General features: G+C 42.3%; 1 protein-coding gene across 1 annotated transcript in view; it reads left to right on the top strand.

Annotated features, from left to right (window-relative positions):
- Positions 1-21,783, top strand: part of LOC113507527 (basement membrane-specific heparan sulfate proteoglycan core protein-like) — a gene marked incomplete at its 5' end in the record, with an annotated part of 28,194 nt that extends 6,411 nt beyond the window's left edge. The window contains 44 exons of the mRNA XM_026890383.1: positions 777-953; positions 1,593-1,715; positions 2,484-2,537; positions 3,603-3,611; positions 4,383-4,513; positions 4,692-4,785; positions 4,878-5,012; positions 5,096-5,344; positions 5,502-5,698; positions 5,860-5,981; positions 6,225-6,444; positions 6,576-6,749; positions 6,841-6,983; positions 8,067-8,235; positions 8,317-8,525; positions 8,734-8,949; positions 9,042-9,314; positions 9,421-9,538; positions 9,667-9,764; positions 10,200-10,436; positions 10,793-10,883; positions 11,239-11,351; positions 11,789-11,966; positions 12,438-12,633; positions 12,818-12,978; positions 13,068-13,286; positions 13,372-13,558; positions 13,773-14,078; positions 14,734-15,063; positions 15,374-15,590; positions 15,825-16,016; positions 16,093-16,372; positions 16,482-16,632; positions 16,749-16,929; positions 17,747-17,958; positions 18,163-18,348; positions 18,430-18,532; positions 18,780-18,879; positions 19,078-19,304; positions 19,383-19,510; positions 20,095-20,373; positions 20,602-20,781; positions 21,368-21,531; positions 21,603-21,783. Of these exons, the coding sequence (XP_026746184.1) occupies positions 777-953; positions 1,593-1,715; positions 2,484-2,537; positions 3,603-3,611; positions 4,383-4,513; positions 4,692-4,785; positions 4,878-5,012; positions 5,096-5,344; positions 5,502-5,698; positions 5,860-5,981; positions 6,225-6,444; positions 6,576-6,749; positions 6,841-6,983; positions 8,067-8,235; positions 8,317-8,525; positions 8,734-8,949; positions 9,042-9,314; positions 9,421-9,538; positions 9,667-9,764; positions 10,200-10,436; positions 10,793-10,883; positions 11,239-11,351; positions 11,789-11,966; positions 12,438-12,633; positions 12,818-12,978; positions 13,068-13,286; positions 13,372-13,558; positions 13,773-14,078; positions 14,734-15,063; positions 15,374-15,590; positions 15,825-16,016; positions 16,093-16,372; positions 16,482-16,632; positions 16,749-16,929; positions 17,747-17,958; positions 18,163-18,348; positions 18,430-18,532; positions 18,780-18,879; positions 19,078-19,304; positions 19,383-19,510; positions 20,095-20,373; positions 20,602-20,781; positions 21,368-21,531; positions 21,603-21,764 (7,691 nt within the window). The remainder of the gene's footprint in view (positions 1-776; positions 954-1,592; positions 1,716-2,483; positions 2,538-3,602; positions 3,612-4,382; positions 4,514-4,691; positions 4,786-4,877; positions 5,013-5,095; positions 5,345-5,501; positions 5,699-5,859; positions 5,982-6,224; positions 6,445-6,575; positions 6,750-6,840; positions 6,984-8,066; positions 8,236-8,316; positions 8,526-8,733; positions 8,950-9,041; positions 9,315-9,420; positions 9,539-9,666; positions 9,765-10,199; positions 10,437-10,792; positions 10,884-11,238; positions 11,352-11,788; positions 11,967-12,437; positions 12,634-12,817; positions 12,979-13,067; positions 13,287-13,371; positions 13,559-13,772; positions 14,079-14,733; positions 15,064-15,373; positions 15,591-15,824; positions 16,017-16,092; positions 16,373-16,481; positions 16,633-16,748; positions 16,930-17,746; positions 17,959-18,162; positions 18,349-18,429; positions 18,533-18,779; positions 18,880-19,077; positions 19,305-19,382; positions 19,511-20,094; positions 20,374-20,601; positions 20,782-21,367; positions 21,532-21,602) is intronic.
- Positions 21,784-21,794: the final 11 nt, after the last annotated feature.

The following is a 21,794-nucleotide window of genomic DNA, read 5'->3' as shown; positions in this document are numbered from 1 at the left end:
TCCCCCTTCCAAAATATTTGCCCGAATCTGTGGAATTACATAATAAACAAATGTACATAGGTACTTGATTGTGATCGTGTCTGTGTATAATATATATGATGTATAAATAAATGTACAACGTTGATACGACCGGGAGGCTTTTATTCGTACAAACTCAAGGGTCTTCTGTCGGGCACATATCCAAAATAGGAGCATATCAAATTAATAGGAGAATCAGTTTTGTGTTCTGATATGTGAAGTACTTGTGTGAGGTCAGTTTTACTGCACGTTTAGTAGTTTGTAATATCCATGCCATCTGATTTACATTCGCACTTGAACTTTCAAACATATGTCCACCTGCGCCTGCGTAGGGTAATCGAAGCCCAATCAGTCGTTTCGGCCTTGTATTGTAGATAACCGTATTTTTTTTAGTTGGGTGCACGTTTCCTTTTATTCTTCTATGTAAATGCCTATTACTAATTGATTTCAGTTCCTCTTATTAATTGTAATGGACTAACTTATTATCATCTATCACCAAAAATAAATATTCTAGAGTCCTTAAAATAATATTAGAAACCCATAAAGTAAGTACATAAATGTTCCGAATAATACTTAAACACGCGTTTTAAATGAATTGGGCATACAACAACTGTGATTTATGTGTGATGAGTTGGTCAATTACAATTCAGTATTCCTAATTACCTTGTACTGCGTATTTCAAATTAGTTTTGCACGTTTGATAGCGTTTCTCCAGACGCACAATGTGTACGAGCTAAGTGGTTGTGTTTGTGTCGCAGCGTGCCCGCGGGACAGCTGGCAGTGCCGCAACGGCGAGTGCTTGCCCACCTCGAGGTACTGCGACGGCGTGGAGGACTGCCAGGACGGCTCCGACGAGAGCGACTGCCCCGTGGCGACCACGCGCGCGCCCAGCCGCTACCCCACCACGCTGGCACCCGCCTTTGTCAGGCCTTCTGGTTAGTGCCCACAGCTCCTATTTGTATTTCATTATATCTGGTGATGATAAGGCCATCTATCTACAACATTTTAACATAATATTTATTTAATTCTCTCAGAGAATGTCATGAGTAAGTCGCGTACAGTTTGTTGATATCGGTATCATCAACATCCAGGCCTCTATATTCAACAGAGTCATTCAACTTATTTCCTCGAAATCTAATCGGTCTCGCCTTTAGTCTATCCGTTTTAAGGAAAAACTTTTTACCGTCAAAATATGTGAAGTGAGAATTTGTAAAATGTGAAATAGAAAAATAAATCATAAAACTTTTTGCTCTACATATAAGTGTAAAAACTTATTTTGATTACAGTGTAATGTTTTGTCTCTAGTTTGCATAAATATCAAATATAACGCAGGACCCGTAAGTCGCTTCACAATTTGTAAATTCATGGTTACAGCTGACCTAACCTTAACAATTGACCTATATTATAATATATAGGATGTTGTCGAAGGCCACTAAGCAGTTGATTGTACGGCTAATTAAGTTGGATGCGCTCCTGCGAGCTCTTTCATTTTATCATTGAATCTCATGCTAAGAAATGTAAGTATATAATTATAAAGTGAACTTCGCCAACATCTTACAAGTTCCCTTCATTAGGTGGATGCAGTGGGAATCAGTGGCGTTGCGAAAACGGTCCGTGCATTGACGCGTTCCGGCGATGCGACGGCCATATTGACTGTCCCTTCGACTACAGTGACGAATTCGATTGTCCCCTCAACAGTAAGGCATCGCGGCTAACTGAATACTGCGTGTTTAACACAGTACCTGTACAGCGGCCGTACTGAACTAATACCGTGCTTGGGTGGTAATGCTGGAAAAGCTGAATGAATAACCATTGTCATTAATACAATGTAATCTTACGTCAAATGTATATATATCGTAGCTACCCAGCTAAATACCCCAAAGTTAACCATATTAAAAAATAACATTATTGAGAGTACCTACGCCGTCACTAAAATTCTAAAATCTAACTTCAAATAATTATAACAATTAGTATATAATAATTAGTTACCTACAACTTGTTACCAAGTAATAAGTACAATATTTAATCCCGTCCCAGAACAGACACATTCTGTTTAATGGATCTAACTACTATTTACTATTGACACCTAATTTGTACATACCTACAACATATAGAAACAGCTCTGGAATATTTTGAATGTCTTGGCGTTGATATTTATGAAACGTTTGTCGTGACGCGTGACGCGAGGAGCTGACCGTGTGACGAGCCTTCAATCTATTTGTATGGGACGTGACGTAGTTCACCAACACTCGCGTTATTATGTTCATTAAGTGGGAATTATTTTTACTTTATAATTGTTTTATTCAATTGTAAGTAGACCTTATCCCTGTGCTCGTCATTTCCTAAATTTAAAGAAATTCTTAGCTGGTTTTTATGTGTGGTTATAATGCAAGTTTCTTGAATGGGCAGTGGAGATAAGAAACAGTAGTTGATGCAACAAGTTTATTATTCTGAATTATTTTCAGGTCCTGTCGCTTTAAACCTGAAGACCTACCCTGAGAAACAAACCGTCCGACACGGTAAGTCATGCTTCCACACGACACGACAACACTCACGCCCCACTAGCACGTCGGTGAGCTTACTCGGGCAGCGACGGCCGAGGGGCCCGGGGGCGCGGGGCTCGGGGGCGCGGGCCCCGGGGCCGCGACGAGAGCCGGTGACGCCAACACTGAGCGCGGAGTTCTTTACAAAACATTTTAATAAACAAACAAATACGTTGCCCGTGTAAACTGCACCTCAGACACTAAAAGTATACTAAAGTTTTAAAGTAATTGCATAAATATCATGCAAAATATTGTTTGAAATTTATAATTGGTAAGGGTGATATTAAGATGATTTAAATAATTGTGCTTTTTTGAGATACTCAACGTACAACGTACTATAGAGAACAAATTATTTTGAAACTAGCTAGACTTTCAGCATTATTCATAATTTTTAATTAATACTTTTATCACACACTATATAACTTAACTTAAGTACCTTTGACTTGTTTCCCAACATTTTTATCGATTGAAGGACCATTGCCAGGTTAATTATCTATACAAGTTAAAACTATTGAATAATAAGGCTACCAAAGTTTTTTCATTTGTGTAAAATTATTGCATCATTATAACAAAAGGCAAGGACGAACAGGTGAGCCACAGAACGTCAAATGTTTTATGGACACACGGTAGTGTGCTTAGCCATGTAACGACTGCAGTCATGCACTATGCGCAGGAATCTCTTTGAATAACGAACATGCTCTTGCGCATAGGTAAAGAGCATGTCGCTTGTTAGCGTAACCAAACATTGCCTCGGTCGAGCTGCTGCTGAATGGTTCATCGTGATGTAACAACCTAATCTCTAGAATGTACATTTAATATCAATAAGTAAAAAAACAAATAGACCAGGACTGGGTGTTAAGCTGTTACATGTACGGCGGACTTTTTATTGTTTTTCTTTCTTCTTTCTCTCGGCACTGGTGGAGGTAAAATCACAGTGTGTGTTTACAAATCCTTGTTGCTGGGAACGAATATGAGCAGCCCAAGAGTGAGAACATTGTAATAATATAGTATGTTGTTATTTCTTTCATGGTGGTGGAACAGTGACAGCTGGTGAGTCGGCTTGCCTGGATATTATATTTTGGCCATCATAATAAAATACTCATTGGGTTTTTCTTTCATAACATTTTAATGATTTATTATAGCTAAAGGATGACAAAAGGTGTTGCGTAACAGTTTTGCAGGTTTTCAGCTTCTAAACCATTTGTATTCGGGATTTTATATACTTATACATTATTTAATGTTCATAACATGGGTTCTGTTAGAATCTTTATTTACTAAATAGGGCACATTGCATGGAATAATGGAGTGATCTTTTATTTATCTAAGTAGTCGTATTTTATTTATTTTTCATTGTATTATTTAATAACACAATAAGCGGGATTTTAATTTAACAATATTGTTATATATTTCGGAATACTTATAGCATATAGTCGGGTTCATAACTAATTTAACTCAACTGTTATTGGATTAATAAACATACAATGACGACTTAAACATTAATTCATTGCTGAATACTTAAGATAATGATGATTATAATACTTAACTATACATTCATCCACAAATTTAAGTACCAGAAGTTCTCAGTATGTTCCAGTGGTTTAGTCACTCGGAGTTTATCCGAGTCAGTAAATTTAGCGCAATCAATAATCAACGTCATTTAAAATCAAATGCATGTAAGGCAACAGGGCACGACGGTGCACTTTGTATGCGTATGTGGTACCCATACAAAGTGTAGAACGCATCTCGGACTGCTGCATACAGTGGAATGCCAGGGGTTCACACTCGGTGGATCACACAGGGCTTGACAAGTTCGCTTTGTAGGTGGAGACGTGGTATTCCAATGTCGTGACGAGGGACCTCTGCGTGCGGCTGTCCGCTGGCAGAAGGAAGGAGGCCGCATCAAGCCTGGCTCCACTGACGTCAAGGGACGCCTCGAAATGTTCAAAGTTACCGTAAGCAAAACTGCCTCATAATCAACTATTTAGTAGGTTCTTCTTCTTAGAATCCCAGCTAGCAAGGACGTAGTGGAAAATATAAGAAAAATCTGGCGTTGCTTCTGCCTACTTTTTAAATGTTTTGTTTAAAACGTCCAGAAAAATTAGTGATGTCATGCTGCTTTCAAAATTTCAGGGATCTGACAGTGGAGTGTACGTTTGTCAGGCTGAGGATTACCAAAACTACGCTGGGTCTCAAGTCCGCGTCAGCCTCGACGTGGACAACGCACGTAAGTGTTATGATGACGACATAACGAGAGCACGGCCGGAGATATTATAACGGAGATATTCAATTAAGTAAAATGTTGATTTGTATTTTCAGCGGTAACATTCAAGCCCCCATTCTCAGCCTGTCAGCCCTACGAAGCCACTTGTGGTAATGGACAGTGTATCCCTAAGTCTGCTGTCTGTGACAACAACTATGATTGCAGCGACCGCTCCGACGAAGAGAACTGCCGTAAGTATTGGGATATTCGAAAAGTAGGCAAACTTTATGTTGTACCGAAAAAAGTAATAAAATCCGATGTTATATTATTTAAGACCACGACGGCATGTGCGAGCCTAACCAGTACAAATGTAACAACCGCAAGTGTGTGCTCAAGACTTGGATCTGTGACTCCGAGGATGACTGCGGCGATGGTTCCGACGAACAGAACTGCGGCCCCAAACAGGAAGGCCGGTGCTCTCCGGTGGAGTACGCGTGCCGCTCCCAGGACCAGTGCATCCCGAGGAGCTTCCACTGCGACGGCCAGACCGACTGCCTCGACGGCACTGACGAAATTGGATGCAGTAAGTTCTATAAACTTTTATATACTCCCTTAATTTGGTTAGGTTATGAATAGAATAGAGTAAAAACCCAATATTTAATGACACATAAGGATTATTTTTGTCATTCATTCTCTATTGAGTGATAACGTTAATCCAACTTTTTCGTGTTTTATGATAGTCCCCGTACATGTGACGAGCCCACCGAAACCTAGCAACGTAAAGCTGAACCCCGGCGACACTCTGACACTGAAGTGCGAGGCTGTTGGCGTGCCGGTGCCTTTGATTTCTTGGCGTTTGAACTGGGGCCATGTGCCGCCCAAGTGCACCTGGACCAGCGATGGCGGCATCGGCGTCATTACTTGCCCGAACATGCAGGTGCCTAATTTAATATGAATACATTCATAGCCATTTATATAAAAAAGATGCATTTTTAATGTTCAACTAAAACCTTTTTAAAATATTATAAATATAAAGTAAAAGATATTTAAAATTCTTATAATGTAGTTTTTTGGAAAATTGACCATGTTTGTTTTTAGTCCGAAGACAGCGGTGCGTACTCCTGTGAAGCCATCAACAACAAAGGCACAACCTTCGCGGCCCCGGACGCCATCGTGTTCGTCAACAAGACCGACCCCTGCCCCAGAGGCTACTTCAACAAGTATGTGTCATTCATGTAACGGCCGTGGCAGCCACCTTTATACGTGCCGAAGACAGAGCTGTGATGAGAGTGATGAGAGTGCTTACATACAATAGAATATTTTTTATTATTGCATACCATATCTATTCTATTCTAGGTCTCTCTTAACAACTTAATCTAACCGGTAAAAGTAAATTTGCAACAAAATCCAACCTTGGTATGTAGCTTTTTTAATAATCGTAATGATTTTATTTTGTAAAACAGTGAGGCCCGTTCGGAGAGCGAATGTATCCGCTGCTTTTGCTTCGGCAAGTCCAGCCAGTGCCGCAGCGCAGACTTGTTCACGTACAACATGCCGACTCCGCTGGGCGAGGGCGGCACCAGGCTGCTCGGCATCAAAAAGTCACCCACGGGTGACGTTATCATTGATACTCAACCCATTTCTAACCAGTATTACTACCAGCCATTGAGGAACGGTGCTACAGTGAGTACAATATTCATACACGTAATATTATCGATACATCATTGAGTTGATACTGACTTCTTAAAGAAAGTTAATATACTTAAGAAATAAAGTTAGTATATAATCAAGTAATATAATTTCCATTGTAACAGGTGACCAAGTTTGGCGACGCGTCCTCTCGATCGACCTCGAATCCCTACTTGACGCTGCCAGAGTCATACAACGGTAACCAGTTGAAGTCTTACGGAGGACACATCAAGTACACTCTGTCGCCACAGACTCAGATCTACAGATATGATAACAGTGCGCCGACTATTATTATAAAGGTATGCTAAGCCAGGTCGTTGTTTTAGCTAAATGCCAATTCCATGAACAGATAATGTTTTTATGGATTCAAAAATACTAAATACGTTCCAGGGTAAGTATGGCAACCTGTTCCACTTCAACCGCGTGGGTGGCGCACGGGACATCAATATTGAAGCTCGTTTGACTCCAGAAGACTGGCAGAAGGGCAGCCCCAGTGGCTTTGCCCCGGCTTCTAGGGAAGACATCATGATGACGTAAGTATTTCGCGATATCATTAACGTCTTGATTTTTTTATGTAAATTTCATAAATCTCTCATCATAAAATATGGTCTCTGTTCATCTATACAACTGGACTATCTGTAAAACTAAGCGTGCCATGAGTTTTTAGTTACATTAACGACTTACTGTTTTTAGGAATATGTGATGAGATGTATTGATTAAAGACTATAAGCTAATCTATAGACGAAGAGTTGAGTTTACGAAGTAGTTAGAGGCGCATTCAATATTTATTTCGTATACTTCGGGTGACACATTGGTGGACAACTAAATAAAAAATACCAAAAGTGCCAAATGTGACGTATTCGCGATGCCAAATGCCAAAAAATTGAGAAAAATTTTGCTATAAAATAGTAAACCTTAGCGAAAGCGCTAAAGACTGTAGAAAAAACGATAGGCGCAGATTAGTGATGTGGACGCAACTCGTCTTGTTTATTTCAGCTACTTCCACAGAGTTATGTCTTACGGCTTAGTGATTGGTGTACGGCGGCATATAACAAATCAATTTTTGTCCTACCAAAGCGAGCAGTCCATTATTGGTATTGACCAGCTAAGCTGAATAGTCTCACTTTCGGTTTTACATAGAACTTGCCACTCATTCGAATCTCAATTTTTTTATAGTCAAGCCCTCAGTCAAGCATAATTTTTGTACTGACCTTGGCTCACCTTTTTACTTTTATGTTTTTGGTGGGATTAAATATTTTAAACGCGAAAACTTAATAGCATCTTCTTCTAATATATTAAATTCCCGTGTCACGATGTTAGTTACTGTACTCCTCCGAAACGGTTCGACCGATTCTTATGAAATTTTGTATACATATTGGGTAGGTCTGAGAATAGAACAACATCTATTTTTCATACCCCTCAGTGTACAAGGGTTGCCCACACTAAAATTTATTTTATTATTATTTTTACGAAATTTTTTCTTTTAATTTTAAAGATTTTTTAAAGATTTAAAGACTTTTAAAAATACATACAACTAGAAAAAAAAAATCGGCGAAACAACGTTTGCTGGGTCAGCTAGTAATTTTATTAAATTCATGTTTTGTTTTTTTTCATAGCTTGGACGAAATTGAAATGATTCTCGTTCGCGCTGACTTGAACAACGCCGGTGTTAACATTACTGACTTCGCCATGGAGTCGGCGGAGCACATCAACGTTGGCCTCGGAGCGGCCAGCCTCGTCGAGGAGTGCACTTGTCCTAAGGAGTACGAAGGGTTATCTTGCCAGGTAAGCCTCGAACGATAATATTATCCGGACCGGAACCCTATGAACAATACTCTATTTACTAATGCTGTTTTTAATTTATAGAAATGTGCAAACGGCTTCGTACGCAAGAAGGTCGGACCATGGCTCGGCGACTGCGTCCGTGAAGAATGTCCTCCGGGCACATACGGCGACCCATCCAGCGGCATACCTTGCAAGCAGTGTCCTTGTCCTCTTACCAACCGCGAAAACCAATTCGCTAGGACATGTTCCCTGGGATCTGACGGTTCTGTCATATGTGACTGCTTCCCTGGGTAAGCGAAACTGACCGATCTTGCGACCGCATCTTAACACTAAAACTAAAATTCCTTGAATGTATTCAAATTTTATTTGTTGCTAAAATTTTTGAAAGATAAAATATCGAAATCAATTTATAAACGGTTTAGAATCTATCAATCGGAGTCCTTGATAATGAGCTGACGTTTGTGTGTACTATAACTTTCTTATAAATCTGTGTTATAGTTACGAAGGCATCCACTGCGAAGCTTGCGCTCCCGGCTACGAAGGCAACCCTTTGATCCCGGGAGACTCCTGCCGACGCAAGGTCCCCGACAACTGCAACCCTACTGGAACCAAAATGATCCGCCCACCGGACGAGTGCGTCTGCAAGGACAACGTACAGGGTCGCTACTGCGACCAGTGCAAGAATGACTCATTCTATTTGTCCTCGGACTTCAGGTATATTATTATCTTCATGTGAAACAGCCGACAAATGCACAAGTATTTCATTCAAGTTCTACTACTTCATAACAACGTATGTGTCTTTACAGACACGGCTGTGCGCTCTGCTTCTGTTCGGGAGTGTCCCAACAGTGTAAGAGCAGCAACCTTCGCCGCAAGACAGTTAGTGTGCAGTTCAACGTTCCTCAAATCGTAGACCAAGTGAAGATCTACAACAGTTCGCCGGCTGGGCCACCCGGAGCCGTCAGATACACAGCCCCCGTCGAGACTAACCTCGCGCCGCAGCTGAGCCGAGGAGATATCTCCGTCAACGACATCGATCATACCCGGTCCACTGTTTACTACTGGAGTTTGCCTGCAAGGTATTCATGCTTTCACCCATTCCTCATTAAATTATTTTTGACCCTGTTTTTTCATCGGTTTGAAATGGATGCCAACATGTGCTACAGTTATGTATGTTTACTTCAGCTTTGCTGGTGACAAGGTGACGTCGTATGGAGGCTACTTGCGCTACACGCTTAAGAACGTTCCGAGCTCGCCCGACCCTAGATACAGGAACACTGCCGCTGACGTCCAACTCATCAGCGTAAGTGCTCTTACCAGTTCTAAGGGTTTCATCACCAGAGAAAGTTATTAAAGAATTTGAGTTTTCTTTAAAACTGTAGGAACCAAAACGTATTATTTGTTTATTCCTGTAAAATTAACACTTTACAGGACAACCGTCTTACATTCCATTATTTCGGAGACTTTGCTGCAACTCACGAGGGTAACTTGAACACCAGTGTCCAGTTCCTGGAGAAGGGCTGGCAGAGGTGAGTTAACACACTAGTTAATAGCTTTACAAAACTGGTAAGAAAAATAATGAAAATCAGTAAATATTATAACTTACTTTGGTCTACTGCTTTTCTTTTATTTATTTAAAACAATTTACATTTGGTCATAAAAAAAATAGAATTTCTTGAAATACATAAATCACTAGCTGTTGCCCGCGACTTCGTCCCCGTGGGTAGAAGATATAAGTTATGATTTATACCTGCCCTGCTTTTTTTTACATATTCCACTGTATCTTCGCTCCTATTAGTCGCAGCGTGATGATTTATAGCCTAAAGCCTTCCTTGATGAATGGTCTATTCAACACCAAAATAATTTTTCAATTTGGACCAGTAGATCCAGAGATAAGCGCGTTCAAACAAACAAACTCTTCAGCTTTATATATTAGTATAGATTTGCAATTGTGTTGTATCCAGACCTGACGGGAAAGAAGTATCTCGCGAGCACTTCCTCCTGGCCCTGGCTGACGTCAAAACCATCTTAATCAAAGCCACGTACTCGCCGAACGCTCAGCTGGCGTCGCCGGTAAGCGCCAGCATCGAGGTAGCTGAGGCTGACGGGTACGGTGCCACCGCCTTCCACGTCGAGCAGTGTGTTTGCCCGCCCGGCTACATTGGTACTTCCTGCGAAGACTGTGCTCCTGGTTTCACGAGGTTACTATTTCATTACTAGCGATCTAAATCAACTGTCCGTAGAATAATGTCAGGTAGACACCAATATAATATTGTAACTGTGCTTGATTTGCTAAATAGACAAAATCACAAAAAAAATTGCGTCCGCAAGACATGGTATCCAGATACCAGCATTCTACCGTCTGCTCTCCTGGTACCACCCTAATGGTTTTTTGTCACATGCTTTCTTACTCCATCAGTCTCTGATTGTTATAAAGAAAAAGTAATTTATCCAACCTCCTGGACTTTCTTTCATTCTTCTACGTATAAAGATTTAACGTCCTGCCATGATATTCTACATACATTAATCAGTGTCTCTTAAATCATTTACATTGCAGGAGTTCGAGCGGTCTATACTTGGAGCACTGTGGTGCTTGTGAATGTAATGGGAAATCCACAATGTGCAACCCTGAGACTGGCGTTTGTTACGTAAGTATATCTCCAGGCATACATTTATTTAAAAAAACGATTCTTTTCGGGAATTATCGTTGTCCGGGAAAGATGAAAAAAGGGAAGGGTCTTGCAATGCACTGGGATGCTCATTAATGGCTTATAATGCTGCCACTTATTATAAGCCGATAGGAAGGTATGGAAGAAGATGACATGTTGCGCCGACCCCAAATAAAATAATTGGGATAAGGGCAGGGGAATGATGATGAATGCTGCCACTTTCTAGCATGCCCCATCAAGATGTCGTTAAGCCTCGTTAAGTTAGCTTCAAATACTTTATTCGTTTACTTCATTTATAGTATTATTTAAATTTAATGTTGACATATTATTTCAGGACTGTGCTGACAATACTGAGGGCGAGCAATGCGAACTCTGCAAGCCTGGCTACGACCGTGACCCGTACGGCAACTGCGTTGAACAAAGATCTAGTACCAGCCAACCGTGCCGGTAACTAAATACTCCATTTTACATCAATATCAGCAGCCAGGGCGAGCAGTTCAATCTATTGGGGAAATAAAATACCATAAGAAAAGTGGGGCCGAACATGAGGACTATGAGAAGAATACCGTTATCGAACTGATCGCGTGGAAACCTTTGTAATAGTTTAGAGTTAGCCGTTTGAATGCCTTTCTAGAAGTCGAAGATGAACCCAATAACCCACTGGCTTTTGTTTGATTTCCATTACGAGTTAGCTAAACATAATAAATTTTACGTCCCTATCGTTCGACGGTAGGATTTGAACGGTCGTCGATTATCTGCCATAACCGGTTGCGCTTGTACTCTCTCAGCCGCGGCCTGGCGGGGTAACACAATGAAGTTAATACGTTTTGAAAAATATTTTTGTACAATACAGAATCCATTATCAAGTTGTTTGAATATTGCAGTTGCGACCCGCGCGGCACGACAAGACCTTGTGACGAAACCGGACAATGCTACTGCAAACAAAATGTGGAGGGAGACTCGTGCGACCGCTGCCGGCCCGGCTCGTACGGCCTGGACGCCGCCAACCCGGACGGCTGCCTCTCCTGCTACTGCTCCGGAGTCACTACCGACTGCCACGAGGTAAGTGACAAACACTCGCCACATCTTAAAACCGTTCCTGACCTCAGCATTGCACTAAGAACAAGTAGCTGCCGTACGTATCACACACCTAATATATTATTAACTAGCTGCTGCCCGCGACTTCGTCCCCGTGGGTAGAAGATATAAGTTATGATTTATACCTGCCCTGTTTTTTTTCCATTTTCCATTGTATCTATCTTCGCTCCTATTAGTCGCAGCGTGATGGTTTATAGCCTAAAGCCTTCCTCGATGGATGGTCTATTCGACACAAAAATATTTTTTCAATTTGGCCCAGTAGTTCCTGAGATTAGCGCGTTCAAACAAACAAACAAACAAACAAACTCTTCCCTTTTATATATTAGTATAGATTAGTATAGATTAATTGCCCATCATCAGTTTTTATGCGTGAAGAGCGTTCCGCCCCAGCTACGCAGGGCTATAATATTGTATGATATTTTACTATTTATCCAGGGCAACCATTACACAAGGGTGCCAATGGCAGCTCCGGTCTTAGGCGAGTACTACGGCGGCTTCGCGATCACCGACCTGAACGCGGAGAGGGTCATCAAAGATAACTTCGTCCCGATGTTCCAACAAAGCGAACTAGTGTATACCTTCTCGTTCCGGCCTGATGTCGAACTGTACTGGTCCTTGCCCATCTTCCCAGGTATACATCAGAATTTGTTATTTCATTAATTATTTATTATATTTCACAAATTGATAACAAAACTATTTTCAACACCATAGATAATTGCGGTAAGATCCTGTATTATTTTAAGAAATGATCATACTTCGCATTATTTTTGTTAAAAAGGAGGTGTCAAAATGCTAAAAGTATGGTTCGTTCGCAGGAAACCGAGTATTGTCGTATGGCGGTACTTTGTCACTGAGACAGAAGTTCAACTCGGATGTGTACTCGCAGTCCGAACGCGGCACAGACGTAGTCCTCGACGGCGGCGACATCTCTATATTCTGGACCAACCCGAACTCTTTCTCATCTGGTGTTTCATACGTAAGTTATAACAAACAAAGCAACAAGCCTTAAATAATACTCGAATCAAGTAACTTCTGCAAATTAATAACTTTGTTTGTTTGTTTTAGAGTTACCAAGTACCTCTCAAGGAGGAAGGCTGGTACATCCTGAACACGGTGACGCCGGCGACGCGAAGCGACTTCATGAGTGTGCTGAGGAACTTGAAGAGAGTCTTAGTGAGAGCCACTGTTGCTCCCAACTTGTACGACACCACCATTGCCGACGTTTCTATGGATACTGCTACTCAGAATTATGATGCCATACTCCCGGCTGCTAAGGGCATTGAGGTTAAGACCTTGTCAAATTTCAGTGGCTAAATGGATTCAATCGTTTAAAAGTGGTACGTGTAACCTAAAATTTGATATTTTACAGATCTGCATGTGCCCCCCTGGCTACACAGGAACCAGTTGTGAATCCTGCGCCTCCGGCTATTACAAGGACCAATTAGGTTACTGCCAACAATGCTCCTGCAATGGCCATGACTGCCAACTGGATAGCCGCGGCCGTGTTGTTTGCAACTGCCAACCCCCCTATACTGGAAACGACTGTTCTACGATTGGTGAGAATTATTGGACTAACTATGACGTTTTCTTGCTACACCTCAATGCAAACTTCCTAAGCCTACAATTATTATAGTATAAAAAAACATGTACCTATGCATTTGGCTAGTATGATAAATAAGGAAAATCGATATAATTATTCCAAACCTCTATGTGATTAAATTTATTGTAAAAAGTAGTGTATATAAATAAAATGTGAAACACGACCTGTAGGCTTAGTTATGGAACTTCACCCAACAATCCACGAAGCCGGTGACGACGCATTATTGCGAAGAGTCACGTTAACGTGCAAGTATCGGGCGCCAGAGCCTCTGACCATAAAGTTTTACCACGACGGTGAAGAGCAAGCGCCGGCGAAGTATTATAACGACTCGCGGCTGCACAAAGATGGCTGGCACGGCGTCCACAAGTGGCACACGGTGTGGGACACCAGGCGCCAGGGAGACATTTACGAATGCCACACGATAACCGAGAAGGGCTTCACTCTCGGTGTTCTGACCACCAGTCTGCCGGAGCCAGGTAGCCGGGTTCGGGCGCCATGTGTGTCACGCTTCAAATGTTTCGTGTTGGGCTTCATTCGTCACCCTTGGCCTCTGTCGTGCGACACGATCAATCACAATGTTTTTGTCCCATATTCTTATTTCCCATAGTGACTACGACGTGACTATATTTGTAATGTTATAACTCTACATTATATGTTGTGAACGTTTATATACACCCCTAACAGACATCCGTAGTATCAAAAAGCCATTCATAATGTGTCGTACTGTATTTCGTGCCTAAGCATATTGATTATATTATAGCTCCCAAATTATATCGAACCCAATCTAGATCTCCAGATAATACGGGCTTGAATATATATAAATAGAGAACTTCTACAGCTAGTTTTCGAACTTTTATTTTAATTCTACATAAAATAGCTAGCTAACTACTTAACTATATAATTTGCACTACGAACAAAAACAGCTTAATATATTATTTTTATAATTTTGTATAATACCTGAAATACTAATCAAAATCAAAAAGCATTTTTAAATATTCACAAAACATTCTAAATACCTCATTAAAATGAACTGTTTAACGAAGCACTTCAAACTTCCCTATAGACCTGTTGCGACTAAATATTTGAAAAGGAATTCGAAAGGCTTGTTGATAGCATATTGTGTTTATATAGGAGGAGAATCCCAGACCGAGGCCCCTCCACGGCCGCAACCGCCAGACTCCACCGTGTCGGTCAGTATCACCAGCCCCACCATCAAGATCCAGGAAGTCGGCAGCAGCGTCAACTTTACGTGCCAAGCCTTGAGCCGCAACTCCAGGATCCGCTTGCCAGTGAGGTGGTCGAAGAGCGGTGGCGACTTGCCTCTCGAAAGGACCCACGTCGATCAGAACTTTGGTCTTCTATTGATCACTAACCTACAAGTATCGGACAGCGGCAAGTACATCTGTGAGACCAGTGACGGGATCAACACCGCTCAAGCATACGCAACGCTTAAAGTCCCAGGTAAGGCCGGTTTTATAACTTACGATTTCACTGCAGCTGTTCTAGCAACTTGTAATTTAAATCTATCATTAAACACAAATTATTTAAATGCAAACATTATTGGAACAGCTGTACCGGACAGGATTTTCTATGCGCGAGGTATGTACACGGGATGTAGGTTATGTAACAACATTTTGTTTCAATGTTTCTTATTTACTAATTGACAACTTATTTTTAAAAGAGAAGTTGTTGAGTAACTTCCCTTCTCCTTGACCATATTATTATACTTTTTCATTTCAAATTACATTTAATAATTATTTTATTTACTTAGGTAACCAAATGACATTGCCGAGCGTAGAGATCTCGCCATCGGTGAAGGAATACTACGAAGGTGATAGAATTGAGTTGGAGTGCCGCGTCCGAGGTAACCCGACGCCGACCATCAGGTGGCAGAGGGCTTCCAACAGGCCTTTGGCTTTGAATGTAGAGAATATCGATACCTTCTTCATAATCGAAAGTGCTCGCATCGAAGACTCAGGCGAATACCGGTGAGTTGTCGTCGAACTCGATTACTATACAGGGTGCCCCCGCAAAGAACGCCAATCTGAAAACTGCTGACAGGCCGTAACTGTAAAAAGTATCTTTCTCTTCTAGACAAGCTTTTTTTACAGCACATCACAAACTTTTGGCTTGGTGTTGGTTCCTGGGTACCCTATATACTCTTGAAGCAAAACCCCTGAAGCAAAATATAATGTTTGAATTGCATTACATTACATTTGCAGTTGTATCGCGTCTAATGCGGTTGGTTCGGATGACCGTACCGCGGTAATCACGGTTCGTCAAAAACCGTCTTTCCAGCCTCGTGGCAGACTTACTGTGTCTGTTCCCTCGCCGACTGTCAATGAAGGCCAGAGCATTCGAGTTGCTTGCACTGGCACCACCAACATCCCAGCTGGATCAATTGACTGGGTCAGGTAAGAATCTTCAAACCGGCAAAAGTATACCGTTTAAAGAGTAAAGGAGTTTTACTTATTTAAAAATGTTTTACAGGCAAGATAATGCGATTTTCCTGCCAAATGTGCGCTCTGAAAATGGTGTTCTTTACATTGACTACGCACAACTCGACAACCAAGGTGTTTACATCTGCCAAGCGCCTGTAACCGATGTCTCACCTGTTCCCGTATTGGTGACCGTTATTGCCCAATATCCGGATGTAGAACAATCTAACATCACTGTGTCGGTCGACCGCCTGAAGATACCGACTGGTGGCAGAGGAACGGTTGATTGCAACCCCGTGGGTCGCCCCACCCCATTGATCAAGTGGAGCAAGGTACAATCAACAATTACTTTAAATAATTCTAAAGACTTTCTTTAATGAAGCTCAAGTTTTAGTTTTCAATAAGTAATATTTTATTATAACATGTTGTTTCTTGTTCTAGCACGATGGTTCGTTCGGCCCCGACTCGAGCCAGCGAGGTAACACACTGATCATCAACAACGCTCAAGAGAGTGATCAGGGCTACTACCTCTGCGAAGGCTCCGTCGATAACACGCCAATTGCAGATATCTACGTGTACGTTGAAATTGAAAGTAAGAATGATTTTTTTAATTGCATGTTAAATATCGATTTGTAATTGTATTATTGTCATTCTGGCAATAATTTTGACCGGAGTATTTTTGCGTTACTTAGTTTACGTAACTTTTAGGACGAGAGCCGCCGCAGGTCGACATTTGGCCGCAAGGAGTGCAGTCCGTGGATCTGGGGAGCCAGTACGAGCTCATGTGCCGCGTGCTCGGCGGCGTGCCCGAGCCCGACGTCACGTGGAACAGGAATGGAGGGCGGCCGCTCTCGACCTTCACGCAGATACAACCGCAGAACGTTCTGAAGTAAGACTGACAGTGGTGCTGCGCAACTGAAACCGAAACTTATAACACGTTAATGGCACTGGAATTGTCACGGAAAAGGGTCGTCCCCTGAATTGATCTTTTCATATCTTAAATCTGCTTCTTCTTCTTTTTTCTTTATAATATAAAAATGAATTGCTGTCCGTTAGCCTCGCTAAAACTCAAGAACTGCTGAACCAGTTTCCTTATTTTAGTCTTGAAATATTCGTGAGAGTCCAGCGAAGGTTTAAATAGTAATATCACTAATTTATAAGGAAGGTTGCAAAAAAATGCATTTTTGTCTGCATTGTTGTCTCCTGGTGTTAGTTCGCCGGGACAGCAAGTTCCTAATAATGTAATGTAATATCCGTACCTAACCGCAACTATCCGAAACAAACGGATAGTCCGATTTATTTTCTTATAGTAACACCCGTGATAGCCACTTAGTATGAAAAACCTAACTTAGTTTAGAAAGCCTAGTTAACTTTATCCCTTGGACAGTGCCAGTAGTAGAGTATTTGCTTTTCTTTTTAATGGAATTTCTCTGATGATGTTTCCAATTTATGTAGAAGACATCTTTGTAGTCACCCACGAATGCCTGTGCTAAGTCTGCTTCTCTTCGTGCATATGACTTGAATATTTGTGAAACCCCCCGCGGTACAACGATTGAATTCCATAATGCGGGAGTCGTGTTTTTTTCAATGAAATTTAGGACCTTACCTGTGTCATAATGGTTATGTTATGGATCTGAATAAAGACTATAGTCTCTGAATTTAGTAAGCTGGTATATTTTTGTACAACATGAGTTGATCTATTCCAGGTTCACTAAGATCGAAGTGAACGACGAAGGTGAGTACACGTGTACGGCGCGCAACGACGCCGGCTCGGCGAGCGCGAGCTCCGTCATCAAGGTGCAGTCCACTCCCGTCATCACCATCACCCCCGACAACTACGTGCAGGTGTACACCGGCGACGCCATCAACGTCGAGTGCAGGGCCAACGGATACCCTGAACCCATGGTCTCTATTGGAAGTAAGCACGTTTTACCATCATTACATTTCTATATTTCAACGTTTCTGGACGGTTCCTATGTAATAAAGATAGATTTGTCTCCTTTTTTTTAATCGAAAGACGCAGTAGCGCTTTTATTTTCAATGAAAACCTAAATTCATAATTGAAACAAAATACTATGAAAGTGTTGTTGTTGTGTGGTTATTTAGTGGTTTGATTACGTAGCAAACGAGTTGGGTGAAGTGGTGCCGCCGTCGAGCGGGTTCGCGGCACTGCGCGTGGCGGCGGCCAGCGCGCGCGACGCCGGCAACTACATGTGCACCGCCACCTCCGTGGCCGGCACCATCACGCAGCCCTTCATCGTGGTCGTCAACAGGGGAGACGGCGGCGACGACGGCGGCTTCGATTACGGTAACCGTCGTTCGGACTGACTTCACTCTTCACTCGTGAACCACACTTGGCTATCACTCATTCGTGGATTGCTTGTTTTAGGAAGCGGCGATGGTAGCATCGATCCTAATTCACCCATTGATCCTCCATACGATGGTACTCCAAGCATCTTCGCCATTGAAGGGCAACCTGAAACGATTATCGAGTAAGTTGTCGACTAGGAGCTGCCAGTTTTAATGTTTCAAGAATGATACACTTATTGATAGTAAAAAGGGAAGCTTATGAGACGTTACAAATTTTGAATTTTATTCCATTTTCACTTAATTAATTTATGGTTTAATTGTTATTTAAACTTTTATACTTATCTAGGCCTCTCAATTAATTTTCCACCGATTATTACGAGTTTGCCAAATTGTAGTTTATTATTCAGCTTATTATGTATATATTAATAGATGCCGTCAATCTGGAGACAATATAAGGTGGGCGAGGGCTGACCGGCAGCCACTACAGCGAAACGCCTACCAGGACAACTCCCGACTTATCATCTTGAACGTAAGTTCTGCGAGAACAACCATTACATAAAAATTTTCCGTTAACTAACTAATTTGAGTTATATTTTTCAAGTCATTACCCGATTGCGAACACTTTAAATATAATAAAAACAGTATTGGGCTATCTTCACAAAAATAAGGTAGAATCTATAGCAATTTGTAAATACTTACAAGAGTGTCTCGTTATTGTATCGAGTAGGTGTCGAAGAGTGACTCAGGGCAGTACGTGTGCAACATTTACAACGAGTACAACGAAGTGCAAGAGGCAGTGTACACCAGCCTGGTGGTGATCACGGCGCCCAAGATCACGCTGCGGCCACCCACACAGACGGTTCGGCCGGGCCAGTCGCCCACCGTGGAGTGCGTCGTGCAGGGCGACGACATCATCGACATCACCTGGAGGCCCTACAACAGGGAGCCGTCTAGGTAACTGCACTTCTCTTGTGCATCCCTATGTGACACTAATCCAAATCACAAAGTACCTACAACATGCTGTGTTTCCAGTCGCGTGGACACCCGCTCGTCAACTTTGATTTTCCACCAAATCGAAGTGGAGGATGCCGGGCAATACCAGTGCATCGCCCGCAGCCGGTACGCCAACGCCAGCGCCATCGCGGAAGTCGTCGTTAGCGGTATGCGACTTGTCTTACTAGCTGCAGGCATGGAAACCAACAGCACATAACTGTACGGTAGACTTTCGGTCGAGATTGATAGAACTGCAATGCTCGTACAAATAATATTAACAGCCAATCAAAACAAAACAACGGAACATCGTCGTTTTGTTACATTTTAATCACATTACTCTAAATCTACTCTAATAGAACCACCGTGTAACTATGGCCGTGTTTTACTGCAAAGCTTTTGTATAAATAATGGATAATGTAAATTAGACCCTTAAATTGATAAAAAACGGGTGGTGAGTACACAGTGGTACTATTTTCATAACATTTTCATACAATTCTATCAATTTCGAAATCCGTTGTATTCACGACACTTATTGACACAATGTACAGGTTGCACAGTTTTTAAAGCACCTGTTTTTTTTATTTGCCGTTCAGTTATGCTGTGTGAATGCTGATCACCGACATCACACATAAGGGAAACCCCATTGATTGAATGCTTCTCACTTAATGAATTAATTAATTGACTGCGTGTACGTGCACGCGGTTGTTTCCGCTTGAGGGTTCAGTTGACTGCATGACAATAACATCCATAGAGGACACGGACGATTCGACATCGGTCTCTCACGATAACGAGCAGCGCGCGCACTCGGGCGAGGCCGTGCACCTGCGCTGCGAGGTGAAGCGCGCGCGTGCCGCCCGCATCGCCTGGACCAAGGACGGGCGCGCGCTGCCGCGCAACGTGCGCCAGAAGCACGACGGCTCGCTCTACATCAGGAACGCCAAAAAGATCGACTCCGGGAAATACGTGTGCACTATACACGACCAATACGGAAGACCTATTACTACCAATTACATCAACCTCCACATTAAGGGTCAGTGATTTCGCCACAAGGTCCATTAGTCAGCTTTACTTCCAGCGGTGGCGCTGCAAACCCCTTTCTGCTTCGCCCAGTCGTATATGATAACCAGGCATGCTTAGCCACATTATTTTACGATATCTCTACTCCTAACTCTATTCTATCCGTGCTGTGTTTAATTCATTAAAAACAAATATTTGGTTTTTAATATTGTAATTAAGGTGTTATTTTTCGCTCGCAAAGGTTATAAGTGCTCGGATACGCAGTTCCGTTGTTATGACGACAGTGATTGTATAGAGGAACACTTAGTATGCGACGGACGCAGGCACTGCGCGGACAATAGCGATGAAGAAGACTGCCTGTTGCGAGACAAACGCTTTTCGGACGCCATGTGGAGCCAGCACCCGGCCATCAGTCCCGACGGTAACTCTGGTGCGGGTGTGTCGGCCACTTGTCTGTCTAGTCGGCGCGGGTGTTGTGCTGTGTCGTAACTAAGCGCTCCTCCTAGCTCCGGCGTGGGACGCAATCTGTGCACAACCCTGGTTGATGTTTGTGCATCATTGTGTCCCCAATAACGAGTAGTTGCAGAAATGAGGCAGAGCCTGCCTAAATAAGTGCATTAACTAATTCATGGATGACCTACATTTCTGGTTTACAAGCCTCGTTTAAAAATAAAAATTGAGAGTTCGACAGTTGTTACTAATACGATTTCTATTCGCTCTATTAAGTTTCTTAACCTGCCTAAAAATAACGGAGTAATTAAATGCTTTTGTGAAGTTATAAAGGACAATGTTGGTATTTGGTTGCATGTTAGTTCTTTCTGTTGGTTATATTTGTCACAAGCATGTACGTGATACCTACTTTAAAAAATCTGCGGGTTTTGATTTGTAAGTATGACAGACATATTGTTCGTTTCGTGGGTTGGAATGCTTTATGGTACTTGGTTAGTGTCAGATCACTTTACCGTCTTAGTAATTTAAATTTGGCTAATCAGACTGGAATATTGTAGGCCCACGCGAACCGAACCCGGAATCTCAACGCCTGGTGGTAATTGATCAGCCGCGACGACCGTTCAGAGCCGGCGACAACGTAGACGTGCGCTGCAAGGCGCTGTCCGGCGACATCAAGCTGCAGTGGCTGCGGCCCGGCACCAAGCAGTACGTCGCATCACTGGTCAGTATCCAACCACTATTGGGTTAGCAAAAGGGTCTTGCCACAGAATACCTAAGTTTTTCCGTTTACAGACATACGGAGACGGCGTCATGATGTCTCTGCAAGGCGTGGCGTTCGCCGACGCTGGCGTGTACCGCTGCATCGGCAGAGACTCGCTAGGTCGCACTTACTACGATGACTTTAATCTTGAGGTTCTGCCAGGTATAAAAAAATATTCGATCAGGTTAACTTAATTACCATAAATGTGAAACATTACCCACCTT

This window comes from Trichoplusia ni, unplaced genomic scaffold, assembly GCF_003590095.1.
Source record: "Trichoplusia ni isolate ovarian cell line Hi5 unplaced genomic scaffold, tn1 tig00002328, whole genome shotgun sequence".
Classification (NCBI taxonomy): Eukaryota; Metazoa; Arthropoda; class Insecta; order Lepidoptera; family Noctuidae; genus Trichoplusia; species Trichoplusia ni.
This window is presented reverse-complemented; position numbering and strand designations above follow the sequence as displayed.